Here is a 25,003-nt window from a genome sequence, read left to right as displayed (position 1 = left end):
TGTGTTTGAAAAGTGTCCAGATTTTAAAAGTCTAAGTAAGACAGTCTAAGTAACCCAAATACAGCAGCAACTGGGCAATATGGAATTGTTCATACAACGCACTACTTTTTAAAGCCAACCCCTAATCGAAGAGATGGGAAAACACCACTGCTATTCATGAAGCAAATAATAGCCACCTTGTTTCCATAACAAACATTTAAGAGAGTTGTTTCCTAATGGAAACTCGTTGTTACTGAATAAAAATCCTTAGAGAAGGGGAAAAGTACCTTCATATATAATCTGCATTGGGGATGCAAATTGGAGAGAAACATACACCAAAGGATTTGCATTTAATCAAATCTAAAGCAAGTGACTTCAGAAGCATCACTCAGTGTGCAGAAGTCTTCCCACCAGGAGCAGGCTAAGCTATCCAAGAGATCAGGACCCCTCGCTAAGGACATTTCTCAGAGGCCTGGCACTGTGGCACTACCCAGGATGGACAGCGGTGAGTTGATTACTACAATTAAAAACAATCTTCAGAAACCCTAATTCTTCATTCTGACTATAGTCTTAACATCATCTGACATAAAACTGCAATAGCCCTATCTAGCTAGAGCATACACAAGTATGAGAACAAAGGCAGAAGCCAACCGTTGGTGGTGGTCTTACAACTCTAGTCACAATGTACTGCTTGTAGATTTGATTTTGCTGTGTTGGCTTTAAGTGGCTATTCGTTCTGAGCAAGAAATCTACTCAAATGATTCTCACAAAATGGTGACCTGAATACTAGCACATCCTTTTCAAGAATAGTGGAACTTGGTTTTAAATGTAGTACTTTCTTGGAATTATACTTTCAATTATAAAGAAAGGAAAGAAAGATCCACATGTGTACAGGGCTTGGGCCATCTTTGGATATTCTGCTAATGTATGATAAGAAAGAGGTTTGAGAGTCATTTCATGAATGCAGAGTACATATAGGTCTCTCCTAGTTTGTTCATCCTGAACCGGTATGTGCTAGTGTTGACGTAGAATAGAATCCACCTGGTCAAGAACAAATCTGAGATGCCTTGATGTTAACCATATTAAGTGTTGATGAATGATAGAAGAAATACTTTTAAAATTCTTCATAAAGTACTTTGAACAATGACTTGATACATGTTAAGTGCTATATGGCTTTCAAATCTGATCCCAGAACCTAGGAAGTAGGATAGAGGTCTCAAGGGCACCTGTCGACTTACGACATGGCCTTAACTAGCAGGAAAGCTCAGGGCTCACCCTGGAAAGGCTAGCAGGCAAGAGACAGATGAGAGAGGTAGTGAGTCATCACAGTGTGATGAAATGACTTCCACACAATCCTAGCACATCTAGTAGTTTGACTGTTCCTGTTTGAAATGTCCCATCTTTACTTTAAGCTGATGATGTCATGAGCTGTTGGCCTCATTTTCTGATTAATAAAGCGAACCTTTCTGGACTTGACGACTTTGAAACTTTTCAGCTCTGGTGGTCTCCTGGCAAAACAGCTAATGCTTCCTCTTCCCAGACCAGAAGCAGAGCCACACACTGTAAGCTTCTCACAGATGTGCAGCAAGCAGCAGCAGTGGTTCTGAGAGAGAATTTACCTTCCCCTCAGAGAGGCAGGCAGGGCCAGGGGGTGGGATGAGGAAAAGGTTCAACAAGATGGAGGGACAGTTAATCCAGACAATGACCAAGCACACTATATTATTGCTGTGCTGTCTTGGACATCAGTACCTCTCTCACAGTCAGAATCTGGGACAAGCACACAGGCTGTCCATCAGTAGTCTACCCATTGGGTATTCTTGCTTTGACTGGAGAACTATACGCAGTGTTCTGAGGAACTATAACTCAGAGAGCTGTGCCTGCTGACTGCCTCGTGCTGTTGTCAGGTTACAGAACTCAGACTGGAGCCCCTTTGCCGAAGTTGCTGGGGAGGTCTGCTTTGTTTCTTTCACCAAATCATCTCATTTCCCTACTTCTTGTCACCAGCACCTCCTTAGCCTCTCCAAAGAATTCAAAAGCAAGAAAATATATCTCAAAAAGTCATTAAAATATTAAAATAAGGACATGTTTCAAATATCATACATACATATAGTATAAGTAAAAATGCTTTGGGAGGATCACAAAATTAATTATTAAATTATTAATAAAAATTATTAAACTAATCTTAGGATTATAAGCTTAGTTTGATTGAAATAGTAATTTTGAAAAACGATGTAAACAACAGCACCATTAAATCAAATTCTCTGAAGAAAAGGGAACCAGGGGACAGTGTGACAGAAACATTTGAGTACAGATTCATAGTCACAACCCTGCAGTGCCAACTTCTTTCCCAATTCTAAAGGATAAATTAATTCCCGCTGACGAATTTGCTTGCGCTCTCTTTCTTGCTCTCTGGAAACACTCATCTTTGTTTTCCCAACAACCGATCTGAATGCAAGTTTGTATCTAGAGCATTTGAATAAAAACTCTCTGGCTCTCTGTGCTGACCCAGGTGTAGACTCTTTACATAGACACAGCACACAGAGAGGGGGAAACACCGGGAACATTCATGAACCCTGAGCATCACTCTGTCCAAAACAGGGAAGCTAGACTCTTCCGAAGGAAGAAAGCTATCCCAAGCAGGATTTGAAGAATGTATGCTAAGCGCCACCGATGTGCTGAAGTTTTAATGCACTCATCTGTACTGTTGTCAAAGTAGATGTTCACCTTGCCGTGCTGAGGCTACAAAGCTTGTTTATCTGGCTCTTCTTGTCTCCTCACCAGGCCTGCTCCCATGACACTCAAAACTGAGGGCTTCACCTCCATGTCCTGTGAAGTGACTCTTGCCCAAATTCTAAGAACTTTGGCAATCCCACTGGACTTTCTTAGGTTCATCAACCCCAGCTTCTCTAAAGTGCTACATCTCTATCAGTATCTATTTCTATTTCTATATCTATATCTATCATCTATATAGATAGATGAGGGAGATCTAGATAACTCAACAACTTGTATCTATATACGAATGTGTGTATACAACATGCTACCACACTAAACAATGCACGACTATACATACATACATACATACATACATACATACATACACACATACATACAATAACCATTTATTGAGCACCTACTAGGCACCAAGCATTTGAAATTGCTGGTTATCCTTTCTTCCCTAGCCTCCCTCTTTCTTTCGCCTCCCTGGTGCTTTCATCCTGATCCCACGCTGCTGTTCTGTGCTTCTGGGCCTTTCCCACAGTAGCCCTTCTGTGGATCTTTCTTGCTCTAAGCACCGGCGACTAAATATCCTATGTCCTCTCATTGCAAGTGCCTCTATGGAGAGCATTGTTTCCACGGACCTAACTATAAAAGTGTTCAAGACATACAGTGTCAACCCAGATCTAAATTCTTGTTTTATCTACAGGACACATTCACTTTTATTTGATTATATCCCCACAACCTCAGAGTCAACATATTCAAAATGTCCTTTCCCTATCCAAACCTTCATAGTTCGCTATTTGTATGTTTGTGTGTATACATATGCAGATGTGTGTGTGTGTGTGTGTGCCTGTCACTTTTAAAGCCCTCTTAAATCTGTCCTTTGTCATTCTTGCTGTGTCATGATGACTCCTCCTCTGTATCTTCGTCCTATACCTACGCTCGGACCCGTTCTCGGATTAATGCTTCAAATATTTTTTTTCAAATCTTCCAAAGCTATGACAGTGGTCATAATTCTCTGTTGAACATTTCAGTGACTTCTTCCATTTTATTTTCCAAATGTGCAGCACGTGTTTCAGTCAATTTCCAAATGCATAAAGGACAGTTGTCCAATAGCCTTTTGCCACCCAGTGACACCAGAGCCACCTTGATCTGCTTACGCATACTCTGTTTGCACAGGGATGAAACTGACAACTCATTTTCACGGCATGTTGCCATCACTAAGCAATGCACGACATTATATGCTTTTGGTGTATTTTTAATTTTTAGTTACATCTAAGCCTGTGCACTATTGGGGGGTCGAGGGGGAATGACATGGTGCTGCATCCACGTGAAGGTCAGAGGACAGCTTATAGGAGTCATTTCCCTCCTACCATAAGGGGGCTGGAGATTGAACTTGGGTTTCCAGGGCCGGCGGTAAGCATCTTTACTCACTGAGCCGTCTCACCAGATCAGTAATATAAGTACAGAGATCCATTTGATTATGTCAGCACTCCCATGAGTATTCACAGCAGCAGTGAAAAAGCCTTTCAACAGATACTTACCTAAAAGCCCAGAACGTGCAAGTCGCAGGCATCAGGGTGTACTAGTGAGAGCTCTACCCTTGTAGCAGAATGGAGCAGAAAACGAACAATAATCTTTTAAATAGTGGGACTTTGTAAACTGGTGAGTCCTAAATGGAGATAAAAGTACAGAAGAGGAATCTGGAATGCCTTAAGGGGATGGTGCAACATTTAAAATGCTTTTATTGAGATGGCCTCACACTAGGACTCAGGAAGACAGGGCAGTCGGTCAGAGGGTAAAGGACAGAGGAAGACAAGGAGGTCAGCCATGGGGTAAAGGGGCAAAGGACAGAGGAGCTAACCTTCCAGCTCAGAGGCAGCAATATCCTCAGGTGAAAGCACTCTCGGTCGTTACAGAGCTGCACTCGAGTGCAGAGGAGGAGGGTCTTAGGAAATGAGACGAGAGGAGCCAGGAAACAGGGTCATCAGAGACTGGAGAAATGAGGAAGTGCTGTAGGGCTCTGAATACAGCTGGATTTTTTTTTAAAAGAACCACCCCTACCCACACCCCGCAGCCCGCACCCCACAGCCCGCACCCCGCACCCCCGCACCCCGCGCCCCGCACCCCGCGCCCCTGCTCTGACCGCTGTGAGGATAGACCAGGGCAGGGATGAAAGATGAAAGCAGGGAACCCATTAGAGCAGTGGTTCTCAACCTTCCTAATGCTTCAGCCCTTGAATATACTTCCTTGAATACAGATGTTATGGTGACCCCGACCATAAATGTATTCTCACTGCTACTTTATAACTGTGATTTTGTTACTGATACGAATCATAATATAAATATCTGTATATTTAATGGTCCTAAGTGACCATCGAAAGGGTGCTTCAAACCCCCAAAGGGGTCACAACCCACAGGTTGAAAACCACTGCATTAGCAGTCTACTAGACTAATTGCCGTGAGAGGAAAGTATTTCCTCTGGAAATAAAGAGAGTCGCGATTACCGATTCCATGGGTAGCATCCCCATGTACATCTAAACTAGGGTTTGTGGAGTGCCAGAGGAAGGAGAGTTAAGGGTGTGGTTGTAGAGCTTTAGGAATGAAAGGCAGTGAGGTTGGTATTGTCATCAACTAAGGGAGGTAAGCTTCCTGGTAAATAGGAGGAGAAGACAGTTTCTATTTGGACTTGGACAAGTTGAGCTCATCTGCTGGAGATGCACACAGAGATGGATACTAAAGTCTAAAGCTCAGGTTAGAACCCTGGGCTCACTGAAATTCTCCTAAGTACAGACCCATTTAAACGTAATAACTAAGAGTCCTTGCTATGCAGGATGGGGATCTGAATTTGAATCCCCAGCACCCACATTTAAAAAAAAGCAGGAAATGGCCCTGCACGTATGTTAACTCCAACACTCAAAGGGGCAGAGGGTTGTTGGGTCTTGCCGGCCACCAGGTTCAATGAGAGACCCTGTCTCAAAAGAATAAGGGAATGACAGACAGAGTAGGAGACCAGACATTCCCTCGCGATTACACACATACATCCACACACATTTTCACTATACTACAAACTATTTAATTAATGAATGAATTACAAAGTAAAACCACACCGATGCTTTACCCTTCTACATGACCATGGCTCCTTCCTGTCTCTTCTCTTTTGCCTACACATGTATGCTAGCCACACGGTCTTTTTCCTCCTAACCTATGAACACACTAAGTACACACTCAGACTCATGCCCTCCCACAAACCTTTGCTTGGACATCCAAAGTGCGCTCTGTTTCTGTCTCCCCTCACATGGAGAGATGTCTCACTGAGCTCACTAAAATGGGATCCTGCTGTGTGTATGAAACTTGTTTAATATCCCCTGTGGCATAAAACTCCACCCTTCCACTAAGTCAAGGCCCATAGGTACACACACCTGACTGATAACAAAATTTCAAAAGTTTTGATCTGGTTATTTTCTGTCTGCTAACTCCATTCAGCTGCTAGCTGTCATATGATTATTTTAAAAACTATTTACAAAACGCATGTTTGCCATAGGCTTTTTGGCATGCAAGTAAAATGGAAATTGCTAATTCAGATACAAATAACCAGTGTAAAAGTCCTTCAGAGAAAAGCAATGTCAATCAAGACTGTCTGCAAACACATGGGAATCCAGCCCAGACCCCTCGTCCTTCTCAAGCATGTTTGAGTCTGTGCCGTCCATGATCCAGAGTGCCTTCTTATTGCCCATGATGACTGCCAAACTTAGGGCTGCCTCTCCAACATGTACACATCCCACCACACACAGGAAAATCATACAGCTCTCCCTGGTGTGTGTAGTCAAGATTTTGCCACTTCTGAGGAGATCAGAATCACCTAAAGAGCTGGGCCACAGTCCTAGTGTTTCTGACTCGGTACTCTAGAGTAAGGCTTGGGAATCCTCATCCCTGACAAGTTCCTAGTTGCTGATGCTGAAGCTCCAGGAATTGCACAGTGAGAATCACATTACAGGATGTTTATTCTCAACTGGATTTCTCTACCTGGCTCTGACTCCTTCATTCCCACCATCAGGATCCCTATTAACGTTCCCTTTGCGGGTTACTCTTCTTTCACAGTGCAACTGACTTCATCACCCTGTCCCATGTGACCTCTCTTTATTCTCTTCTCAGAGGTCGAGAACTAACATGTGCTTTTATCCGAATTTATTTTTTTTTAAAGATTGACTTCTAGCACTTTTTACCTCTTTCAAAAAACTTGACTCTTTTCTTCTTATTCAATTATCCTTAATTCTTTGCTGCCCCTAAACACATACAGAGATGGGAAACCCAAGCAGCCTCGGAACTTCTCTGTGATCATCATCCAACCTCTACCACTCTTTACCTTCAAACCTCAAGAACAATTACCCCTACTCCCCTCACCTCCATCCCTCCCTTAACAGCCTCATTTGACTTCTAGGCTCCCCACAGAATCTCTTTTGCTAAGGTTTACACCAACCACTAAACTGAAAGCAAGGACTGCCCTTCTGTCCTCATCAATCTACTACATCAGAGAGCAGATGCTACATCTTTCTTTCTTGAAATGTCTGCCCCTAAAGTCTTGGTACTTCTGTCCACCATTTATTACTGGCTCTCCTCCCAGTGATCTTCCCTATCTTCTTGATAAAGTTCTCTCTTCCTCCTGTGAAACCTCTCCAACTGTGAGTGCAGCCTGGCTTCTATCGTTAATCTTCTAGTCCAGGCCTGTGCATCAGGATACACAGATACACACTAGAATTTTATTCAGAAAAATTAATTATGTCATTTGCTGCAAAATGCATACTATTGGAGATCATTGTATTAAGGAGAGCAAGTTGAGCTCAGACAGATACATGTTGCATATTTCTCTCATTTACAGATCCTAGATTTTTTTTTATAGGTACAGACATTTATTCTTATATGTGATGTGAAAATAGCAACAAGACTGAAGGAAAGGAAATAGCAAGGTGAGAGGTGAAAAGAAGGGCATGAGGGGAAGGTGACCTTTATGAAAGTTATTAGTATGTATTATGAATACATGCCAATAATTGCACACACACACACACACACACACACACACACACACACGTATCAGAGGGTTTTCAATATAATTGTCTCAACTCTTTAGAATATCCTGACCTGTTTATCCCAGTATGCCAGATGCAGATCATGATTACCGATGTGTCATATCATGAGATCCTCTCAAACATTCCCTCGAGTGGTTACTTCCTCTTTCCTGGTGTGTCATCAGTGTCATGATGGCTCTAAAACTTACATCCCAGAGCAATGGTGGAAACATGGAAATTTCCCTTCCATCCCCCCCTCCAAACTCTCTTGCATCTAAATAATTTTCACATGGGCTCCTGGAGCTCCTACCTGCCCTATGATCTGTAGTCTCATTACTCTAGAGTTCTCCAAACTGATCTCCCTGTGGCTTTGTGGTTGTCAAATCCACCCTCTATGCTGTTGCCTGAAGAGTCTATCTAAAATGCAAATTAAGCATACTGCCCTCGCTGAAGAGTCTTCAATGGCTCGTTGCCGACCGGATGAAATCCTAGCTCCTTCCGTGCACCAAAAACATCATGGTTGAATGCTATTCATTTTCCCTTCTGGCCACCTCCTCTCTCATACCTCATTCAGTTCTTGTTCCCAGACCTTTGCTGCCCTGCTCTCCACACCTGGGATGGTCCACCTTGCAATCACTCTCCCCCAACCTCCTTCTTTAAGCCTACACTCAGATCTCATCCTGCCTTTCCCAGCTCCCACTCTCCCTGTCCCCACAAAGCAATAATATAGCCTGGGCTTCTCTAAATACTCTAGACAGACTTCTATTGTTGTACCTGGCACATTTCCTCTGTAATTATTTTCAGGTATTTCCATCTCCACTAGATAGTATCCTTTCTTAGCTTCTACTGACACACAGCAAATCTTGGATAAATAACTAATTAATAAATATAGCCTAAGGCTTTTCCAAAAAATAAACAAATAAGACATAATCTACTCTAGATCAAATCATGCTTTGTATTAGACAGTGACTTAAAAGAAGCATTTTTATCCTCCTTAATTAAAAAATACGTAGGCCAAAACTTATCAAAATTAGATCAAAAAGGACCAGTGAAAAAAATTTTACTTGGTTGAAACCATGTTGAATGTGGTTTTATTTGTGTTAGCTGACTCATTCTTGTGAAACCACATTTCTTCTCCCATTCTATCTGCATACGGGTATTTTTATGAAACTAAGTACCTTCAAAGTATTTTCAGATGTATTGGTTATTTTTCCTTATAAATCCCTGAAGTCAGTTAAGAAGAAATTACAATCATTTCACACATGAAGAACATGCGGCTGAAGGATTTTTATTTTTCCACACCAGTAACTAGTGTCTGCCTATGTCTCTGTCTCTCTCTGTCTCTCTCTGTCTCTCTCTGTCTCTGTCTCTCTCTGTCTCTCTCTCTGTCTCTCTCTCTCTCTCTGTCTCTCTGTCTCTCTGTCTCTCTCTCTCTCTCTCTCTCTCTCTCTCTCTCTCTCTCTCTCTCTCTCATTCCATCCTTTGTGTAATACAAATCGATTTGTGTGTCAGATACACCCTAGACTGTTTATAAATTCAAGCAGATTAGAGTTTGGCCATGTGCCTTAGACATGTATACATGGGTATGTTCTGTCATATACAGAGACACTCAATCTGTCCCAGCTGTATCTGTTTGTAAGCCAGCAGCACTTCAGTTAAAGTGGATCACAGCCATCCAACCGACCAGAGCAATTTCAAGCTTAAAAATATTTTAAGCTGTGTCTAGTTCAACCACTAATTCAGTGCTCAAACACCATCAGGGTGGTCCAAGCAGAAGATTCTCCAGTAATTACTTGACCATCTTGATTCACCAACGTCACAACTGCTTGAAACAATGCTGACCAACTTCAGAACCTTGGGAAGATGTCTCTCTACAAATCCATTATCTGTTATTTCTTCTTGGTAAAACTTTTTACCTTGTTGCTCAGTTACAATCTGACCTGAGTCTAAATTGCATCTACATTGATATTAGTTGGCAAATAACTTGGCTCAGTTTTTTTCATTTACAAAATAGAACTTGTTAAATAACTCATGCCAACAGCCTAGCACTATAGTATTGTCAACAACTGCACATAGTAAGTACTCAAAACTATGTTAACTAAACCAATAACTCTTCTTTATCCTTGGTCTGGTTTTGAGTGTGTTTGAGTTAGGGAGTGCATGCATGTGTGGGTGGAGGGCAGAGGTCATCATGGGATATCTTCCTCCACCATTCTCCACACTATTTTTTAAAACAGAGTCTCTCACTGATCTTGAAACTCATTGACTCAGCTAGACCGGCAAGCCCAGAGGAACTTCCTGTCTCTGCTTCCCCATTGCTGGAATCACAGATGCATGCCTCTGTACCTGGCTTCCCCCAAACTCAGGTCACAGGCTTGCACAGCAAACTAATTGAGCCATCAACCCAGCCTACATTGACCTGGGTCTTAGCAGTAACTCCTCAATTCTAATCACCAGATCTTCGAAGACAAACGCATTTAGTGTAGTAGACAGAACACAGATGACTTTCTTCAAACAACCCACTTGGCCTTCTGCCAAACATCCCATACTGATAAACCAGAGTAGGAATACAGTCTCACTGTAACCTGGGTCATCCATGTTTAACTTCTTCCTGTGCAGTAAGAGGTATTATCCTGAGTTCATCCAATCCTTGATCTTGTGACCAAAGTGAAAATTGTAAATCTTATGGGAGTGATTCTTAACAAAGCAGAGGTGAAAACCAGAGAGGTCACATTGAAGAGCCACTGCGTAAGAGACAGAGAGGAGTATCTCTTCCATCACTGTGGAGTTTGGATGAATTTTCATCAAACAGCAGGAACTAGAACTCCTTTGAATCCACTTGAAACTCAAAGTCTCTCTTGTCCTAATGAGAAAACAGGACCGTGCCCTTCAGCCTTTGGCCTGGTGACTCCATCTATTGTGACTTTTCTGTGCTCTTCAGCCTTTGGCCTGGTGACCCTACCTATGCCTGATTGTGACTTTTCTGTGCTCTTCAGCCTTTGGCCTGGTGACCCTACCTATGCCTGATTGTGACTTTTCTGTGCTCTTCAGCCTTTGGCCTGGTGACCCTACCTATGCCTGATTGTGACTTTTCTGTGCCCTTCAGCCTTTGGCCTGGTGACTCTATCTATTGTGACTTTTCTGTACCCTTCAGCCTTTGGCCTGGTGACCCTATCTATGCCTAACTATGACTTTTCCCTTTGCTTAAGTCCCAGGAGATTACAGCAAACGTGTCTACCAGGGTGTGCGAGTGAAGCACACAGTCAAGGATCTCCTAGCAGAAAAGCGCTCCAGACAGACAAGTAACTCCAGACTCAATGTAAGTCCTGATTAATTCAGTTTGAAGCCCTAAAGGCTGAAGCCTCTGCTAAAGCAAGCTCCCTCCTCTCTTCCTTTACCTACGCATCACTACCTCAGCCCCTGGCTCTGAGTTTTCTCAAGAGACTTATCCTTTACCTAGGACATATGTCAGAAATACTTTGGGTTTTGTTTTGTTTTGTTTTTTAATTCCTTCCCTGGATGGACAGTCTTTCCCTGTTGAGGACACCCATGTGATAGTCTCTGGGGACTTATCTACTAGTGTCAAGGTTTTTACTTGAACTTTTGTTCTCTACACTCTCCCCCACTGTCTTGCTCATCCCATTTTACAATGGTTTTTTTGTTTGTTTGTTTGTTTGTTTGTTTGTTTGTTTCACTTCAAAATATTATATGCATCTCTATTCATCTGCTCTTGATCATATGACCCTGGAAATAGAATGTGTTTACTCCCTCATGTCACAAAAACAACAGCCAACAAATGCTAGCCCTCCTCCTTACTAAGGTACCTGGTGTGATAGGAAGAAGAGGCATAGAGGGAACTCTGGCCTGCCAGGGACGTCTGTGTATGTAACACCCCCCTCTCCAAAAGTCTCCCGATCTAACAAGAAATGAGGCACCCAAAATGACCTTCAGGTTCCTCATAACATAAAATTGTCTGACTGTTCGTCACCTCAAGGCATGTCCATTAGCTACCAGCAATGTCTCCAGAGCTCTGTGACTTAATTGCTGACTACTTTAGTTAGTGACAGTAGAAACAGGATGTGTCCGGACTTTTCCACATTCCCCCAGTCGCCATAGAGAAAGGCTCAGAGCTTAAGGAAAATTTGCTGCCCTCTTATAGACGTTCTCTTCTCTATCTGAGAGATGCGGTTTGTGATAAATCCCAATAGGTTTGAAGCTTCACCGATGTCTGTCTGTCACATCTATACTTGTAGCTTTGCTCTCGGCCTAACGAGTTGTGATTGTGTCTCAAAAGGTGACGAGAGCTAATAGGAAAAATTAATGCCATGCATTCTATTGATACAATAGCCCAAATGCTGGACATTAGGTTACCAGGAATAAGTAGAGCAGCCACATCCAGCATCTAGTGCTGGGCACACAAGGGAAGTCCTTCCTCCGGATACCTGCTGACACGTTTGCCACCACTTTCAACACTGCTCCAATGGCAAACTCCTCCAACCCAACTGATCGGCTTCAGAATCAACTTCTGTATCCAAGACCGCCTTCTCATGCACACCCCTCTGCCCCTCTTTAAGCAGCCTCTTCCCTTCCACTCCGACAATCAGAGCTAAGCTTACACAGAGACATCTGAACAGCTGGACTCCTCGCCTCATCCCGATTCAGTATTTCTCCAAGGCCCTGCTCAGAAGCATCTGGAGGGTGTGTTATAAATATCCTTGCCAGACTGAGAGGGGAATCAGAGAGAGTGGGGGTGTTTCTGAATCTACTCAAAATGAGCAGCTACAACGTGCAAACGCCAGGGATGCTCAGCCACAACTTCAGACAAGAAAACAACTGAATTTTAAAGCCTGGTATTTTAAAAGGCTCAGGGAAATGTCCAATTAGGTAGAAAAGAGGCGCGTGTAAGCACATTGCGGCAGGGAATGGATCTTGTGTCTGTATGGTGTGAGGACAGAGTTCACACTTCTCGGTATCATAGGTACATACAAACAAATAAGAGAGAGCATTATTGTTTATGGCTTCTGGAAAAAGGTGTGCCATATAGAAAGACGGCAAGGCAGACTGCATCCAAACGGTAAATTCATGTGTGTTTTTAAAAATAAAAGGGCTTCATAAACAAGACCTATAAACATCAAGTCATGGATTTTTCTCTTTTTTTCTCTCTCTAGTTTTTAAGTTTTTCTTTTTTAAAAAGATAAAATGATATAATATAATATTATTATATAATATAATAACATATTACATAATAAAATAATACAAATACAACTAATCAGTTACAGCAGTTAAACATCAATATTTTACTAAATCTTTGAGACTTTCATACAATACATTTTGATCATATTTACCCCTAATTCCTTCCCCCTGACTCTTCCCAAATCTACCATCCACCTCCTGACTTTACAACCTCTTTTTGTTTTCTATAATCCATTGAGCCCAATTCATGCTGCCTCAATTGGTGCCAGGCAACGACCACAGGAGTACGGTCAACATATCAGAGCCACACCCTTAAAGAAAAGTGACTCTCCCTCCCCAAGAAGCCATACACTGTCCCCAGCTCCCCTGTTAGATGTAGGCCTTGTGAACCCTTCTCCCTTCCATGCTGGGGTGTGAATCTATCTTGTCCAGATCTGTGCAGGCAGACACGACCGCTGTGCAGTATGAGTGCAGCAATCCCACCATGCCCAAAGGGTACGGTTTTGCTATGGCCCTCCTTAACCCGTGGCTCTCACAGTCTCTCCACCCCACCTACTGCAGTGCTCTCTAAGCCCTAGGGAAAGAGCTGCCTTATACATGCCCCATTTGTGTCTGAACAGTCCACGCACACTTACTCTGCCCTTTGGCCAGCTTTTAATTTCTATGGTAACCACCATCCACTGTACAAGGAAACGTCTCTGATGAGATCTGAAAGCAGCAGACAATGAAAGCACGTGATTCAATGTCATCTTAGAACACAGATTCCCGGGCTTGTCCCATTTATGGAGGTGGCGTCAGGGGGAAAGGATCAGTTCAGCACTTTCTCCTTGAATAACAATTCTCTTGTACATTGTGAGTTACAAAAAGGAGCAAGTGCCCTAGCCTCACATAGCAACATGGCTTCTTATCTCTTATCCAGTTAAACCAGAGCTGTTGGCCTAGTACATACTGAGAAGCCAGGAACCAGATATACAGCACACATACACAGTCTCCTAAAAGCCAAACATCTGCTAGGAAGAAAGACACCTACACATAAAAAGTACACATTCATATAGCCAAACACTACACTGAATGCTGACACCAGTCTGTACACCTATGCGATATGAAAATAGCTATTATATTTATGTGCAGAGAGAGTGAGGTGTAGTTTTGTGCGTTATCGCATATTATGGGCATGTTATCTGAGATTTGCATTTACAGCTTTCTGTTTTACAGATAAGTGGGTTGAAAATAGGATAAATATGTGTTGAAAAACAAGACAGGGAATGGTATGCTATAGAAACAGCTTGGAGGACCGGAGTTAGGTTCCCAGCCAACAGAAACTGTGTGAGTCGAGTGGCTCACAACTACCTGTAACTCAGCTCCAGGGCACCTGTCACTTGCTTTTGGTCTCTGCGTACATCCTCACGCACGTGGCATACCCTCACACACACACAGGCACGTAACTTTCTTTTTTTAAAAGTGCTTTTCACTCTATACAATTTGCAAGTAGTATATTTTCTGAGTCTTAACTCCACTTTTAAAAGGAAAGCTCACACTAACCTTTGATACATGAAAAAAAAAGAGGAGAGAGAGAGAGGGAAGGGGAAGGGGGAGGGGAGGGGGAGAGAGAAGTGTATGAGAGAGAATAAGCATTAGCTAGAAATACTAGCAAAAGAAAACTATGTTGCCTCCACAGGACTTTAACTCCATGTAGTGTTAAGTCACGTCCATCTGTGGTACTGACAAGACCACCCGGGGCAGTAGATGGAACCTTAACTCCATGTTCTCACCGCATCATCTCAATTCTAGAATCTTCTTTCTCACTTTGGTGATGTTTAATTTTCAGTGGTTAACTGTGTAGCATCCAATGTGAGCGTATTTGGACTTTAAGCACCTGTATGAATTGATTTTACTACCCATTTACTACTTCAGAATACTGAGAAATTTGTCTAGAAAGATATTACCGTCAGTCAGCGCTCACTCTTTAGGCCTATTTCTATCCCTGCTGTAAATGTAGCTCAATGAGCAGAAACCATGGAGCACCCTGCTGCCCCCAGACCCTCCCTCCCAGGCTCTGATTCTGTTTCAAAAGCAGTACCAAGATCCATACAGCATAGTCAGTCTCCGTTCTCAGATGGGCATCTAATAAGGAAACCACTCATGAGGCAAAACATTTCCAAATGATTATGGCTAAGGGCCAATGACTAATGTCCCCAACCAAATACTGAACTCCCAAAGATCCCATATCAATCCTCAGGGACCTATTGACCGATACATGATTAAAGAGCTTGAGAGGAATTTACCTGGGTGGACATTTAATGCAGTCAGATCTAAGGACAGCTTTGAAAGAGAAAAACAAGAGAAAAGCAAGGCTGGAGCAACGAGACAACCACCAAGGAGCCCCAGAAGCTGCAAAGGCTGGAGGAAACAGAGGCTAGAATCCCCACTGAGCCCCTAGCAAGGGAGCCTGCAAGAAGCAGAGGAGAGATTCCCCACTGAGCCCATAGCAGGGCCCGCCTCTCGGCAGGCTCAGGGCAGCTGGTCTTCAGAACGAGGAGAGCACATTCAGTTGGTTTTGGACACTGTTTAATAGTGATAGGTTAAGGTTGTCCTAGGAAGCTAGTGCATGAGTGCTGAAAAATTAGGTCCCCTCGGCCGATATGCTTCCAGAAGCAGTTATCAGATGCCCATGGTGGCTGCCAGCTCCTTCTGACCACTTGTGTCCCAGGGTGACACAAGCTGAACTTCTCTACCTTTACAAAAGACTTTCCTCAAGAACAACTTTCACGTTCCTTATTTTGCAGGAACGTTTTGTAAAATATCATAAAAATCTATGCATTTTATATGAATGGAAACATAAGTAACACGCATCACAAAACAGAGTGGACTGGGATTAACTTAGAGACAATTTACAGACGACACGTCTGTGGAGTCAGTAAGTAACTGCTGCCCGCCATGGCCTCCTCAGGTGAGCTCTAGGGTCTAGCAGGTGTCTGCCCACTTCCTGGGAAAGATTCAGTGCTGGTGATGGATGTTTCATTAACATCAAGTCCACAGATTGATTGTGTCATCACAGGGAGAAAAGTGGCCTGTAAACTGTGCTTACGGCCTAAGAAAGATGCTCCTTCTGCATTCAAGTTCCTGACTGGAGCAGCCTTGTTAAGACTGTAGATGGTGACGGTCAACATTTTCATACCACAGTAATGCTTGTTGTAAAGGCATGTCACTGCTGAGTGAACTGCTGTTAATTAACGCAATCATGGTCTTTTTAACGTGTTTCAAAATTTAAGACTTCAAAATCCCCCTGGAGTCTAATTTTAGCATATTGGCAGAAGGACCTGGATTTTTACCCCCTCTAAAACTATTTTAGTAGTTTTGTTTTAGTGTTTTCTTAAATAAAACACTGCATGATTTCCAAGTTGCATATTTGTGTGCTAATTTTGCAAGTGAGTTTTTACTCAATTATTTTGATATTTAGGTTTCTTTTCCTTCAGGGTATTTAATATGTTGCTCTATTAGCAAACCTTTTCATTTTAATATCTCTACTGCTGACTTTAAACTTGGCTTGTGTTCTGTAAAAGTTAAGTCATACGCTTCGAGGTGTAGGAAGATTCCTCTTAACGACCCCAATGACAGAATCGATGACTTAGTTTGAACCAGTAACTGTTGAACCGTTTTACTTGGGTGGCATCTGTCTTTGGTTTGTTTTGCTTTGATTTCTATGTGACACTAGTTGGCCATGCAACAGTTGCACTGTGCAACATTACAATAAGGACTGGGAAAACTTATATGGATGTAATGGCTACTACAGTTTGCGATAGTATTCCTCTCTAGTTCTCAGGAATTTAAACGTGACCAAGCCTTCTATACTTTGTCACAAAAAGCAGGTTTTCCAGGTGACTATTTTGGTGAGTGTCAAAATAACAATTTATGGTGTATTGCTGTTGATTCACTTTGAATCAAATCATATATTACAGCAAAAAAAAATCTTGTATCAAACAAGATTTTGACCAAAGCACCATTTATTTCACCTCCGCACATACTGTGGCTTGGCAAATGGTGAGTCTCTGTGTATTTTTAAATTGTGAATTTTCTTTATTTTTTTTTCTCAAGTTTGGTTTTATTTTCTGTAATTCTTCACTATTTCCCTGGATTTCTGCCAGGATAAAGAGATAGATAGATAGATAGATAGATAGATAGATAGATAGATAGACAGACAGACAGACAGACAGACAGACAGACAGATGGCAGACAGATAACAGACTTGCCAACATCTGGTATGCCAAAACTATATAATTAGATTTCTGACTGATGAATTTTTTTTTGCAACTACACTATTCCAATTGAACTCATAAAAGCTAATCATTTAACATTTTAAGAATCACATCACAAAATTCAATAAACCCTGTTAGCTACAGAATTTAAAAAAAAAGAAAGGCAATAAGCTTAATTGCCACAATTTTTCTGTTCTGTCTTGAAATTCAGTCAACAATTCACAGACTATTTTGCTCGCTAATCAAGTTTTTCTTACGCAATCATAAAGATTCATCTAGAGTCACTGAATGCACGGCAGCTGGCACGAGGGGAGAATGAAATGAACGCTGTTTGGAATTTCAATTGTGTGGGAGGGTAGGCAAGTACCTTGTGGGAGACTAAGCAGGGGGTGGAACCAGGCTCTAGTGGTTAATCTTGCCTGAGGATTGGTGGATATGGTGATAGCGTTCTGGGCACACCCACGGAAACACTGCAGTCAGTAACAATAGCCAAGCAGAGGTGAAGGTCTGGGTTAATATTTTACATAAACACAAGGAAAAATAAACAGAAATATCTGGCTCCGGTTTTGAAAGCCTTTAACTGAAGGAAATGCCAAGAACTATTCCACGGAGGAAATATTTGGATTATGCTGCCTTGAAGTATGCATAAAATAAATGTAAAACAAAAGTTACTTTCATATGGCGAGATCCTTCCATGCCAACTCCAAGTGTTTGCTTCTCAAATATTAGTCATTACACCTCTGCTCTTTCTACCCAGTCCTAAATCCATCTACTTCGATCTGCTGCTTAAGTCTCTGTGGAGGACATTTGGGATATGGCTATATCTTGGTTAATAATTTGTCCTAATCATTTTTCGGGGGAAATCGTTGTGAGCAGAGGAGCGAAGGCTGGCAGTGGGTCAAACGTGGAAGAAACTCTGAACAGCAGGTTATCGAGCACCGTCAAGCAATCTTTATGGCCTGGGGTCATTGAGAATGTTTGCTCTTTGATGAGAGAGGTCTGAGAAACACTAACTACAGGACAGGTGTCCACTGGCTGGCTAGGTTTGGGGGACTACCTCTGCAACAGGTCCACAATGGGAGGTTTGTTTAGTTCCCTGCCCAGGTGTCGCTTAGCTCTGCCAATCACACAAACACCCCGCTTTCCACTGAGCATAAACCTGTGACATCCAGATCTGAGATTTGCATCTGTATTTCCTGGGAAATAGTTGGAGGGAAGATACACAGTGGGGGAAACCATATGTTATCTCAAAAGTTTCTTTGACCTCCCTGAGGCTTCTGCCCCAGAGAAACACTGTGGTTGCCCGGGTCTCTTCCAGGCCCTCACTGTGTCTCTGTAAAGTTAACTGCATTCTCCTTTCTTAGCCTTGATGTCTTCGTCAGCAATTATAGTTGAACCACTTCCTAAGACTCCGCTCATCTCAGCATCCAATTTTATTTGTATTTGTCTCTGTGTGTGCGCAGGTATTGCACACATATTTGTGGGGGTACACATGTCGGGGTACACATGTGTGCTGGGGCTGCAGGGCTACAGGCTCAAATGTGATTTAAGAGTTCAGTGAGACTGTTTCTTACTGAGTCAGAACTCACCAGTTGTGCAACGCTGATAGCCCAGGGTGCCATGGGTAACTGCCAGTCTTTACAACCCCAACTGTGAGATTACAAGATCCCACCACCATACCCAGATTTTTACATGAGGGCTACAGGATTAGAATCGAAGCCTTCTGGTTTCAGGACAGGTACTTGGCCAATTAAGCCATCTCCCCAAGCCCAGTATTCATTTCTAAGTAAATTATATTTTATATATTTGAGATTTACCAACCCACTGCTATGAGATAACGTGTAGATAGTAAACTGGTTACCATAGTGAAACATCTTAAACTATATACACAGATAAATACACACACACACACACACACACACACACACACTCATGTATCGTTCTACACAGTTACTCTATACATTGTATTACAAGAGCTATTACAATGTATCTCTATTGCAAAGGTCCCAACAGCACAGTTTTATGAACCACCTCCCCTGTGCCGGGCATCAGACCTTTTGACTGACTTTGTACATCTTCACCTTTGAACTACCGCTCAGGATGTCATTTTTAAGGCTGAAACCTTTAAAAGTGTATCCTCTTCCTCCAGCCTCTTTATTTTGGTTATTAATTTTTAAATGTCTCATCTCACTATTTAGCACTTAAAACAAATCTCGGGAAGCTAGGGATATGGCCCAGTGGGTAAAGTGCTTTCTGAGTCTGCATGAGGACTTCAGTTTGTATCCCATCCACCCAAGTAAAATCTGGGAGTGGTGGTGTCCACTCAGAACCTCAGGGCCGGGGCCAGGGAGGAAGGAGAGAGCATGCAGACTGCTGAGGCCCACAGGACAGCCAGTGTGGAAAGTGACTCTGTCTCAAATTAATAATAATAATAATAATAATAATAATAATAATAATAATAATAATAATAATATAAAGTAGAGGACTGAGGAGATGGCTCAGTGATAAGCGCTTGCTGCACAAGCGTAAGAACCAGATTTCCTGTGCTCTAAACTCATGGTTGCCAGGTAGGTACAGTTCTGTTGACGGGAAGGAAATGTTCTCTTTGAAGAAGAAAATTAAAATAGCAAAATAGCTCTGTTCCTGAACATTGTGTAGGTTCAGACAGAGACATGCGTGGACAGGGTGAGTGGTGAGCACTCCATGGAGGAGGGTGTGCCTTCAGCTAGGGTTGAAAGGAAGATGACTTGGGTGATCCAACAGGGTGCACAGAGGGGACAAAGGTCAAGGGGAAGGAGAGGTCCACCTGTCAGTCTGCCACATGGCATAGGTGGACCATTTTGCCTGCACACTACAGGGGTGAGAGAGAGGGTAGAAGGACAGCCCTTCTAAACTTGGCCCTGCCTGAGACACTTTCTCAGACATCCCCTGGGACCCCTGAGATGGCGTTTTCCACCTTAACATCTTTTGCACTGCACTAGGACCGTTTGCTGCCCTAAATCTCCCCCGGTTGGCTAATGTTTTGCTACTTTCTGCCTGTTTTTCTGAATGAATGGCAGTGTGGCGGAACAGGCAGGAGCCTGTCTTTCAGAATTATGGACTCAGGCTCAGACTCCATCCGTGGAGATGGTCCTGATTTCTGAGTCTCAGTCTCGTCCCGAAGACACGGGGCCAGCAATACCCACCACAGACGGTAACAGCAGTGAAATCAGGTTGTGTCTGCAGGGCACCCGGTACGTAACATGCTCAGCACGCAGTGGCTTTTATGGGTCTTATAACAGCTGACACATGGCACCACTTGATAAGCACCAGAGGAAATAAGTGGCAACCTCACCTAGACACATGCTAGATTATGGGGTGTTCTGAAAGCAGGTCGGAAAGCCAGCTCCTCCCACCCTCGTAACTACCATTTCTAATGTAACGGAAACACGTCAAACCACTAACGCTGCAGGTTAGAAAAAAATACTTATTCTGAGTGAATGAAACAGAAAAATGGCAGAAGCAGGGGTCATTTTCATGACATAGGGTTTATTTTGTTGCTTGGGATTAATTTTAATTGATTCAGCTGAATAACTATACATATTTTGTAATGCAGTGTGATATTCAATATACATGTGCAATGTTTGATCAACAGTGTGCTGGGCATACCCATCCCCCTCCAGCACTGCCCGTTTCCTCGTTTAGCTGTACAGGAGACACAGTTACCAGCCAGAGCTTGGTTCTAACGCGCAATGAGACTTTCAGTTTGCCTCTTTTACTCTGATGCTCTCTCCCTCCCCTCTCTCCACACACACCTCCGCTGACCCTTCCCAGCTTCTAGTAACCACTCTAGGAGATGGCTCTGTAAAGGTTGCAGATGTCATGGAGAACAAGTAGTACTTGACTTCCTAGCCTGTTTCGTTTAACATAATGGTGCCAGTTCCATCTGGGCTGCCACAATGACAGCTTTCCTCCATTGTGTAGCTGAATAACATCCCATTGTGTATGTACCTCATCTTCAGCCAGCTGTGGGTCGCTCAGGTCACTCCTTGTCTTAGAAGCGGCAAGCTTAATTGGACGCTTGTCAGTGTCACCCTCTTCCCTTCTGTGGGTCAAGGCAGTTGAACGGCTACCGAACAGCTAAGCCGAGATATTCCAGTTGCTTCACTCTGCAATGTTAAATAGCCCAAACCTTAGCTACTCTCAAATATGGATTTGATCATAAACTCTATTTCATGAAAAGCCTTGCTTCAGGCAGCAGGGAGAAGATACAAACCAGGATGTGCTAGCACCTTCCTGCCCTGACAGGACTTCCTGAAGCTAGGGCTCCTCAGTGTGAGAGGTGCACAGGGGAGGGATCAGTGCTCACCACAGCTCAAGGTATTCTCCTTTCCCCGATGGGCAGAGCTGTTTCTCTTCCTAATTCAACAGACCTCAAAAACATGTTCCACCCACGCGCCAACACAAACATACACACTCACACACACACATACACACACATATACACACACACATACACACACACAAACATACACACACATACACACACTCACATACACACACATACACACACTCACACACACACACATACACACACACATACACACACACACACACACACACACACACACACACACACACACACCATGCTCCAATTCCTAACCTCCAAGGCCAAACTTAAGTGAAAAAGAAATCCTCTTTCCTCAAAGTAAACCGGAGTTTTATAAATTGGATTAACAAGAAATGTGGGAAAAAAAAAACAGAAAAATCACACAAAGCACAAAAATAATCACATGACCCACAAACAGCTTGACACTTGAATTTAATATCTGGACAAGAACTGTCATGGCGGTGCAATTGTGTTGACTTTCATCATTTCCCTCAATAATAATAATGATGACAATAATAATAATAATAATAATAATAATAATAATAATAATAAGAAGAAGAAGAAGAAGAAGAAGAAGAAGAAGAAGAAGAAGAAGAAGAGTTGGCACATACCTGTTTATCCCAACACTGGAGAATGGAGGCAGGAGGATCAGGAGTTCAAAGTTGTCTTCAGCTACATCATGAACTGAAAGCTACATGAGACCCTGTCTCATAGCTGTTATTTACTGCTGAACTCTGAAACAGAGACTTTACAAATATCCCCATTTCTGTATTTTAATTTATATTCATTTATCAACAAGAGCTCAGCAGCCCCAAAGGAAATGAAGTGGGAGAATGAACAACCGGGTAAAAAGCTACAGAGCTTATATTTGAACCTGGATTTATGGGACTCCAGAGTTTTCTTTCATCTGATGTGAGATATATATATATATATATCATGATGTAGGGGCGACTGAAGTTCTGCTATCCCTCCAGAGTTCTGTGATTACAGGTAGGCACCCCCATGCCTGGTTTTTGTAGTTCTAGCATCAAGCCCAGGAGAGGATTTTTTTGTACACACTAGACTAGAATTCAACCAACTGAGCTACATCCTCAACTATCTTGACTACACTGCCTTCTTAAATGTAGATAGTCAAACCAAGGTGGGACAAGGCTTGGAGTCACCACTATTTTTCATAGCAAGCTTCAGATTTCATATATAGTGATGGGTTCCCATTATATCTCATGCCCCTCACCATACACATGTGATCTCCAACCCTATCATTGCAACAGGTATGTAGACTACGCAGGGAATGCCCCACCAAGACCAAGAGTCTCATTTCCTATGGTTCCAGTATACCTTAAAAGGAACCAGATGCCCAAAAGTTCTCATTTCTTTTAACAATTTTCTTTAGTTCAATTTCATAATCGGCTCTAACCAACAGTCACCATGCTTATCACCCCTACCTCCCCTGGAATACTAGATCTCTTGGGTCTCTCCACAATCACACCTAGAGTATAGGACCTCCTGATCCAAAATCCTCTCACGTCACACATGGACACTGAAGAAGCTTCCCTTCGATTCTCTTAAAAATCCACAAACTTCCTTCTTTTTAAAGATTCCTAGGCATCGCTTCTCGGCCTTTTGGCTAAGATCAAGTGTAAAGATTCCTAGGCTCACACAACCTATTTCTCTCTCTAATTTTCTCTTCTACATACTCCCTGCAGCCTCTTGTGGCTATCCCTCTGATTTGAGGGGTTAATATGGCTCCCACTTCCTCAAAGAAACATGAACTTCATTCCCAGGGTCAACTCTCACTTGAGACCCAACTGTCCCTAGAGACCCATCCCTTGAGGTTATCTTACTTGCAGGGTAACCAGATTCTCTCACGGTTACACATAGGAAAGAGCATTACTTGTATTTTGATGTTTGATTAGCTTATATTGATTAATTGTACATGAGTTTCATTGTGATATTTTATACATGTATATATTTTGATCAGATCCACCCTATTCTCTTTTCTTGTCTCCCTTCCCCTCCCACTTATTTCCCTCCTCTTTCCAATTAGTCCCCCTTCTTTCTTTCATGTTTTTTCCTTTTTGAGTGATTCGATGAGTCTCATTAGTGTTTCTTACAGGCATATAGGGGAGGGGGTGGCTTACAGGTACTTGGGCACCTTTTCAATGGTTAGACTACAAAGAAAATGTCTCTTTTTCTCACCTACCAACTATTAATTGTATACATTCATTAAGACATCCTCAGGAAAGAGATGGGATGCCATGAGCTCATTCCTCCTCCAGTCTAGGATGTTGGGAGACTTGTGTGGATCTGGTGTAGATCCCGTGTGGGTAATCACATTGGACGTTGAAGGGTGTGTCAGTCACTTTTGGCCATGCCCAAAAGCCAGCATTAGCAAATATAGAACTAGAGAAAGTAGAAGCCAGCATCCTTACACCATACTTTCTTATGGAAAGTATGGGAAAAGACTGGAGGATGTGGACCACCAATGCTCTCATTCCCTGGAACCCTATAGCAAAAGACGAATGGAACCCTTTCCTAATATGGAACTCTAATTTTAATCAATACCACACACACACACACACACACACACACACACACACACACACACACACACCTGCTAAGCTTTTGCAGTTTATCCATTGCTCTAACTCTGGTGGCACTTTAATGATTCCACTGACTAGCAGTGGTGGGCTGAAAGGAGCAACGCAAAGCGAAATTCAGAAGCTGAATATTCACATTTTAGAGATGTGGAGTCGATCACATAAATCCATAGCTCTGATCTAAGAACACAGCAACGTACAAATGCCATTGGAAATCAGGGGTTCTAAAGTTTCACACGAAGCTCTGAAGGCATGAGTGCAAAGAAGACAGTGGTGTACCGTCAAAGCAAATGCCCAGGAGTTGCTTGGATTTTCTAAAATTAATCATTAAACTTACTGTACACCTCTGCAAACCTCATACCTGGAACCAATCCTATGAGAGTTTTGGCTTCAGTCAGATATCACCTTTGCCTAAGGCACAATGAACTGTCATCACATGGCTACTGCGTGTTTAATGGCTTGCTACTGTTTGTGTTTTCTTATTTTTTTTATGATTTTTGTCTTATATATTGAGAAACACCTCATGTTTGGTTACTAAAGCTATTGAAAAAACTTGAATTTTTAACACATTTACTTCATTTTTACCTTACTATTTTTTCTACATTTCCCACGGACAAATCCATTTCTTACTCCCCATTTGTCTGCAAGTTCTTATTAGAGGGAACTCACATCTAATCGAAGAGTATCTTTCCCACACCTTTTCCTTGTTCTCAAGGAATGTTGCCTCTTAGCATCACTAAGAAGTCCCTTCATGAGCCCAGAAATAATAAAAAAACAAAAAAACAAAAAACAAAACAACATGTTCTGAGAACTCAATGCCTTG

At 42.5% G+C, this 25,003-nt stretch overlaps 1 protein-coding gene and 1 long non-coding RNA gene across 3 annotated transcripts in view; one reads left to right on the top strand and one right to left on the bottom strand.

Annotated features, from left to right (window-relative positions):
• Window positions 1-380: 380 nt before the first annotated feature.
• Pou2af2 (POU class 2 homeobox associating factor 2) overlaps window positions 381-25,003 on the top strand; it is a 40,705-nt gene continuing 16,082 nt past the window's right edge. Inside the window, exons 1-2 of the mRNA XM_008766355.4 lie at window positions 381-484; window positions 10,972-11,081. Of these exons, the coding sequence (XP_008764577.2) occupies window positions 475-484; window positions 10,972-11,081 (120 nt within the window). The 5' untranslated portion in view covers window positions 381-474. The remainder of the gene's footprint in view (window positions 485-10,971; window positions 11,082-25,003) is intronic.
• The window catches only part of LOC103693092 (uncharacterized), a 38,359-nt gene continuing 33,123 nt past the window's right edge, over window positions 19,768-25,003 (bottom strand). For both annotated transcript variants that reach the window (XR_010054174.1, XR_010054172.1), the window contains one exon: window positions 19,768-21,359. This is a non-coding gene — a long non-coding RNA (uncharacterized LOC103693092). The remainder of the gene's footprint in view (window positions 21,360-25,003) is intronic.

Source organism: Rattus norvegicus, chromosome 8, assembly GCF_036323735.1.
Source record: "Rattus norvegicus strain BN/NHsdMcwi chromosome 8, GRCr8, whole genome shotgun sequence".
Classification (NCBI taxonomy): domain Eukaryota; kingdom Metazoa; phylum Chordata; class Mammalia; order Rodentia; family Muridae; genus Rattus; species Rattus norvegicus.
This window is presented reverse-complemented; position numbering and strand designations above follow the sequence as displayed.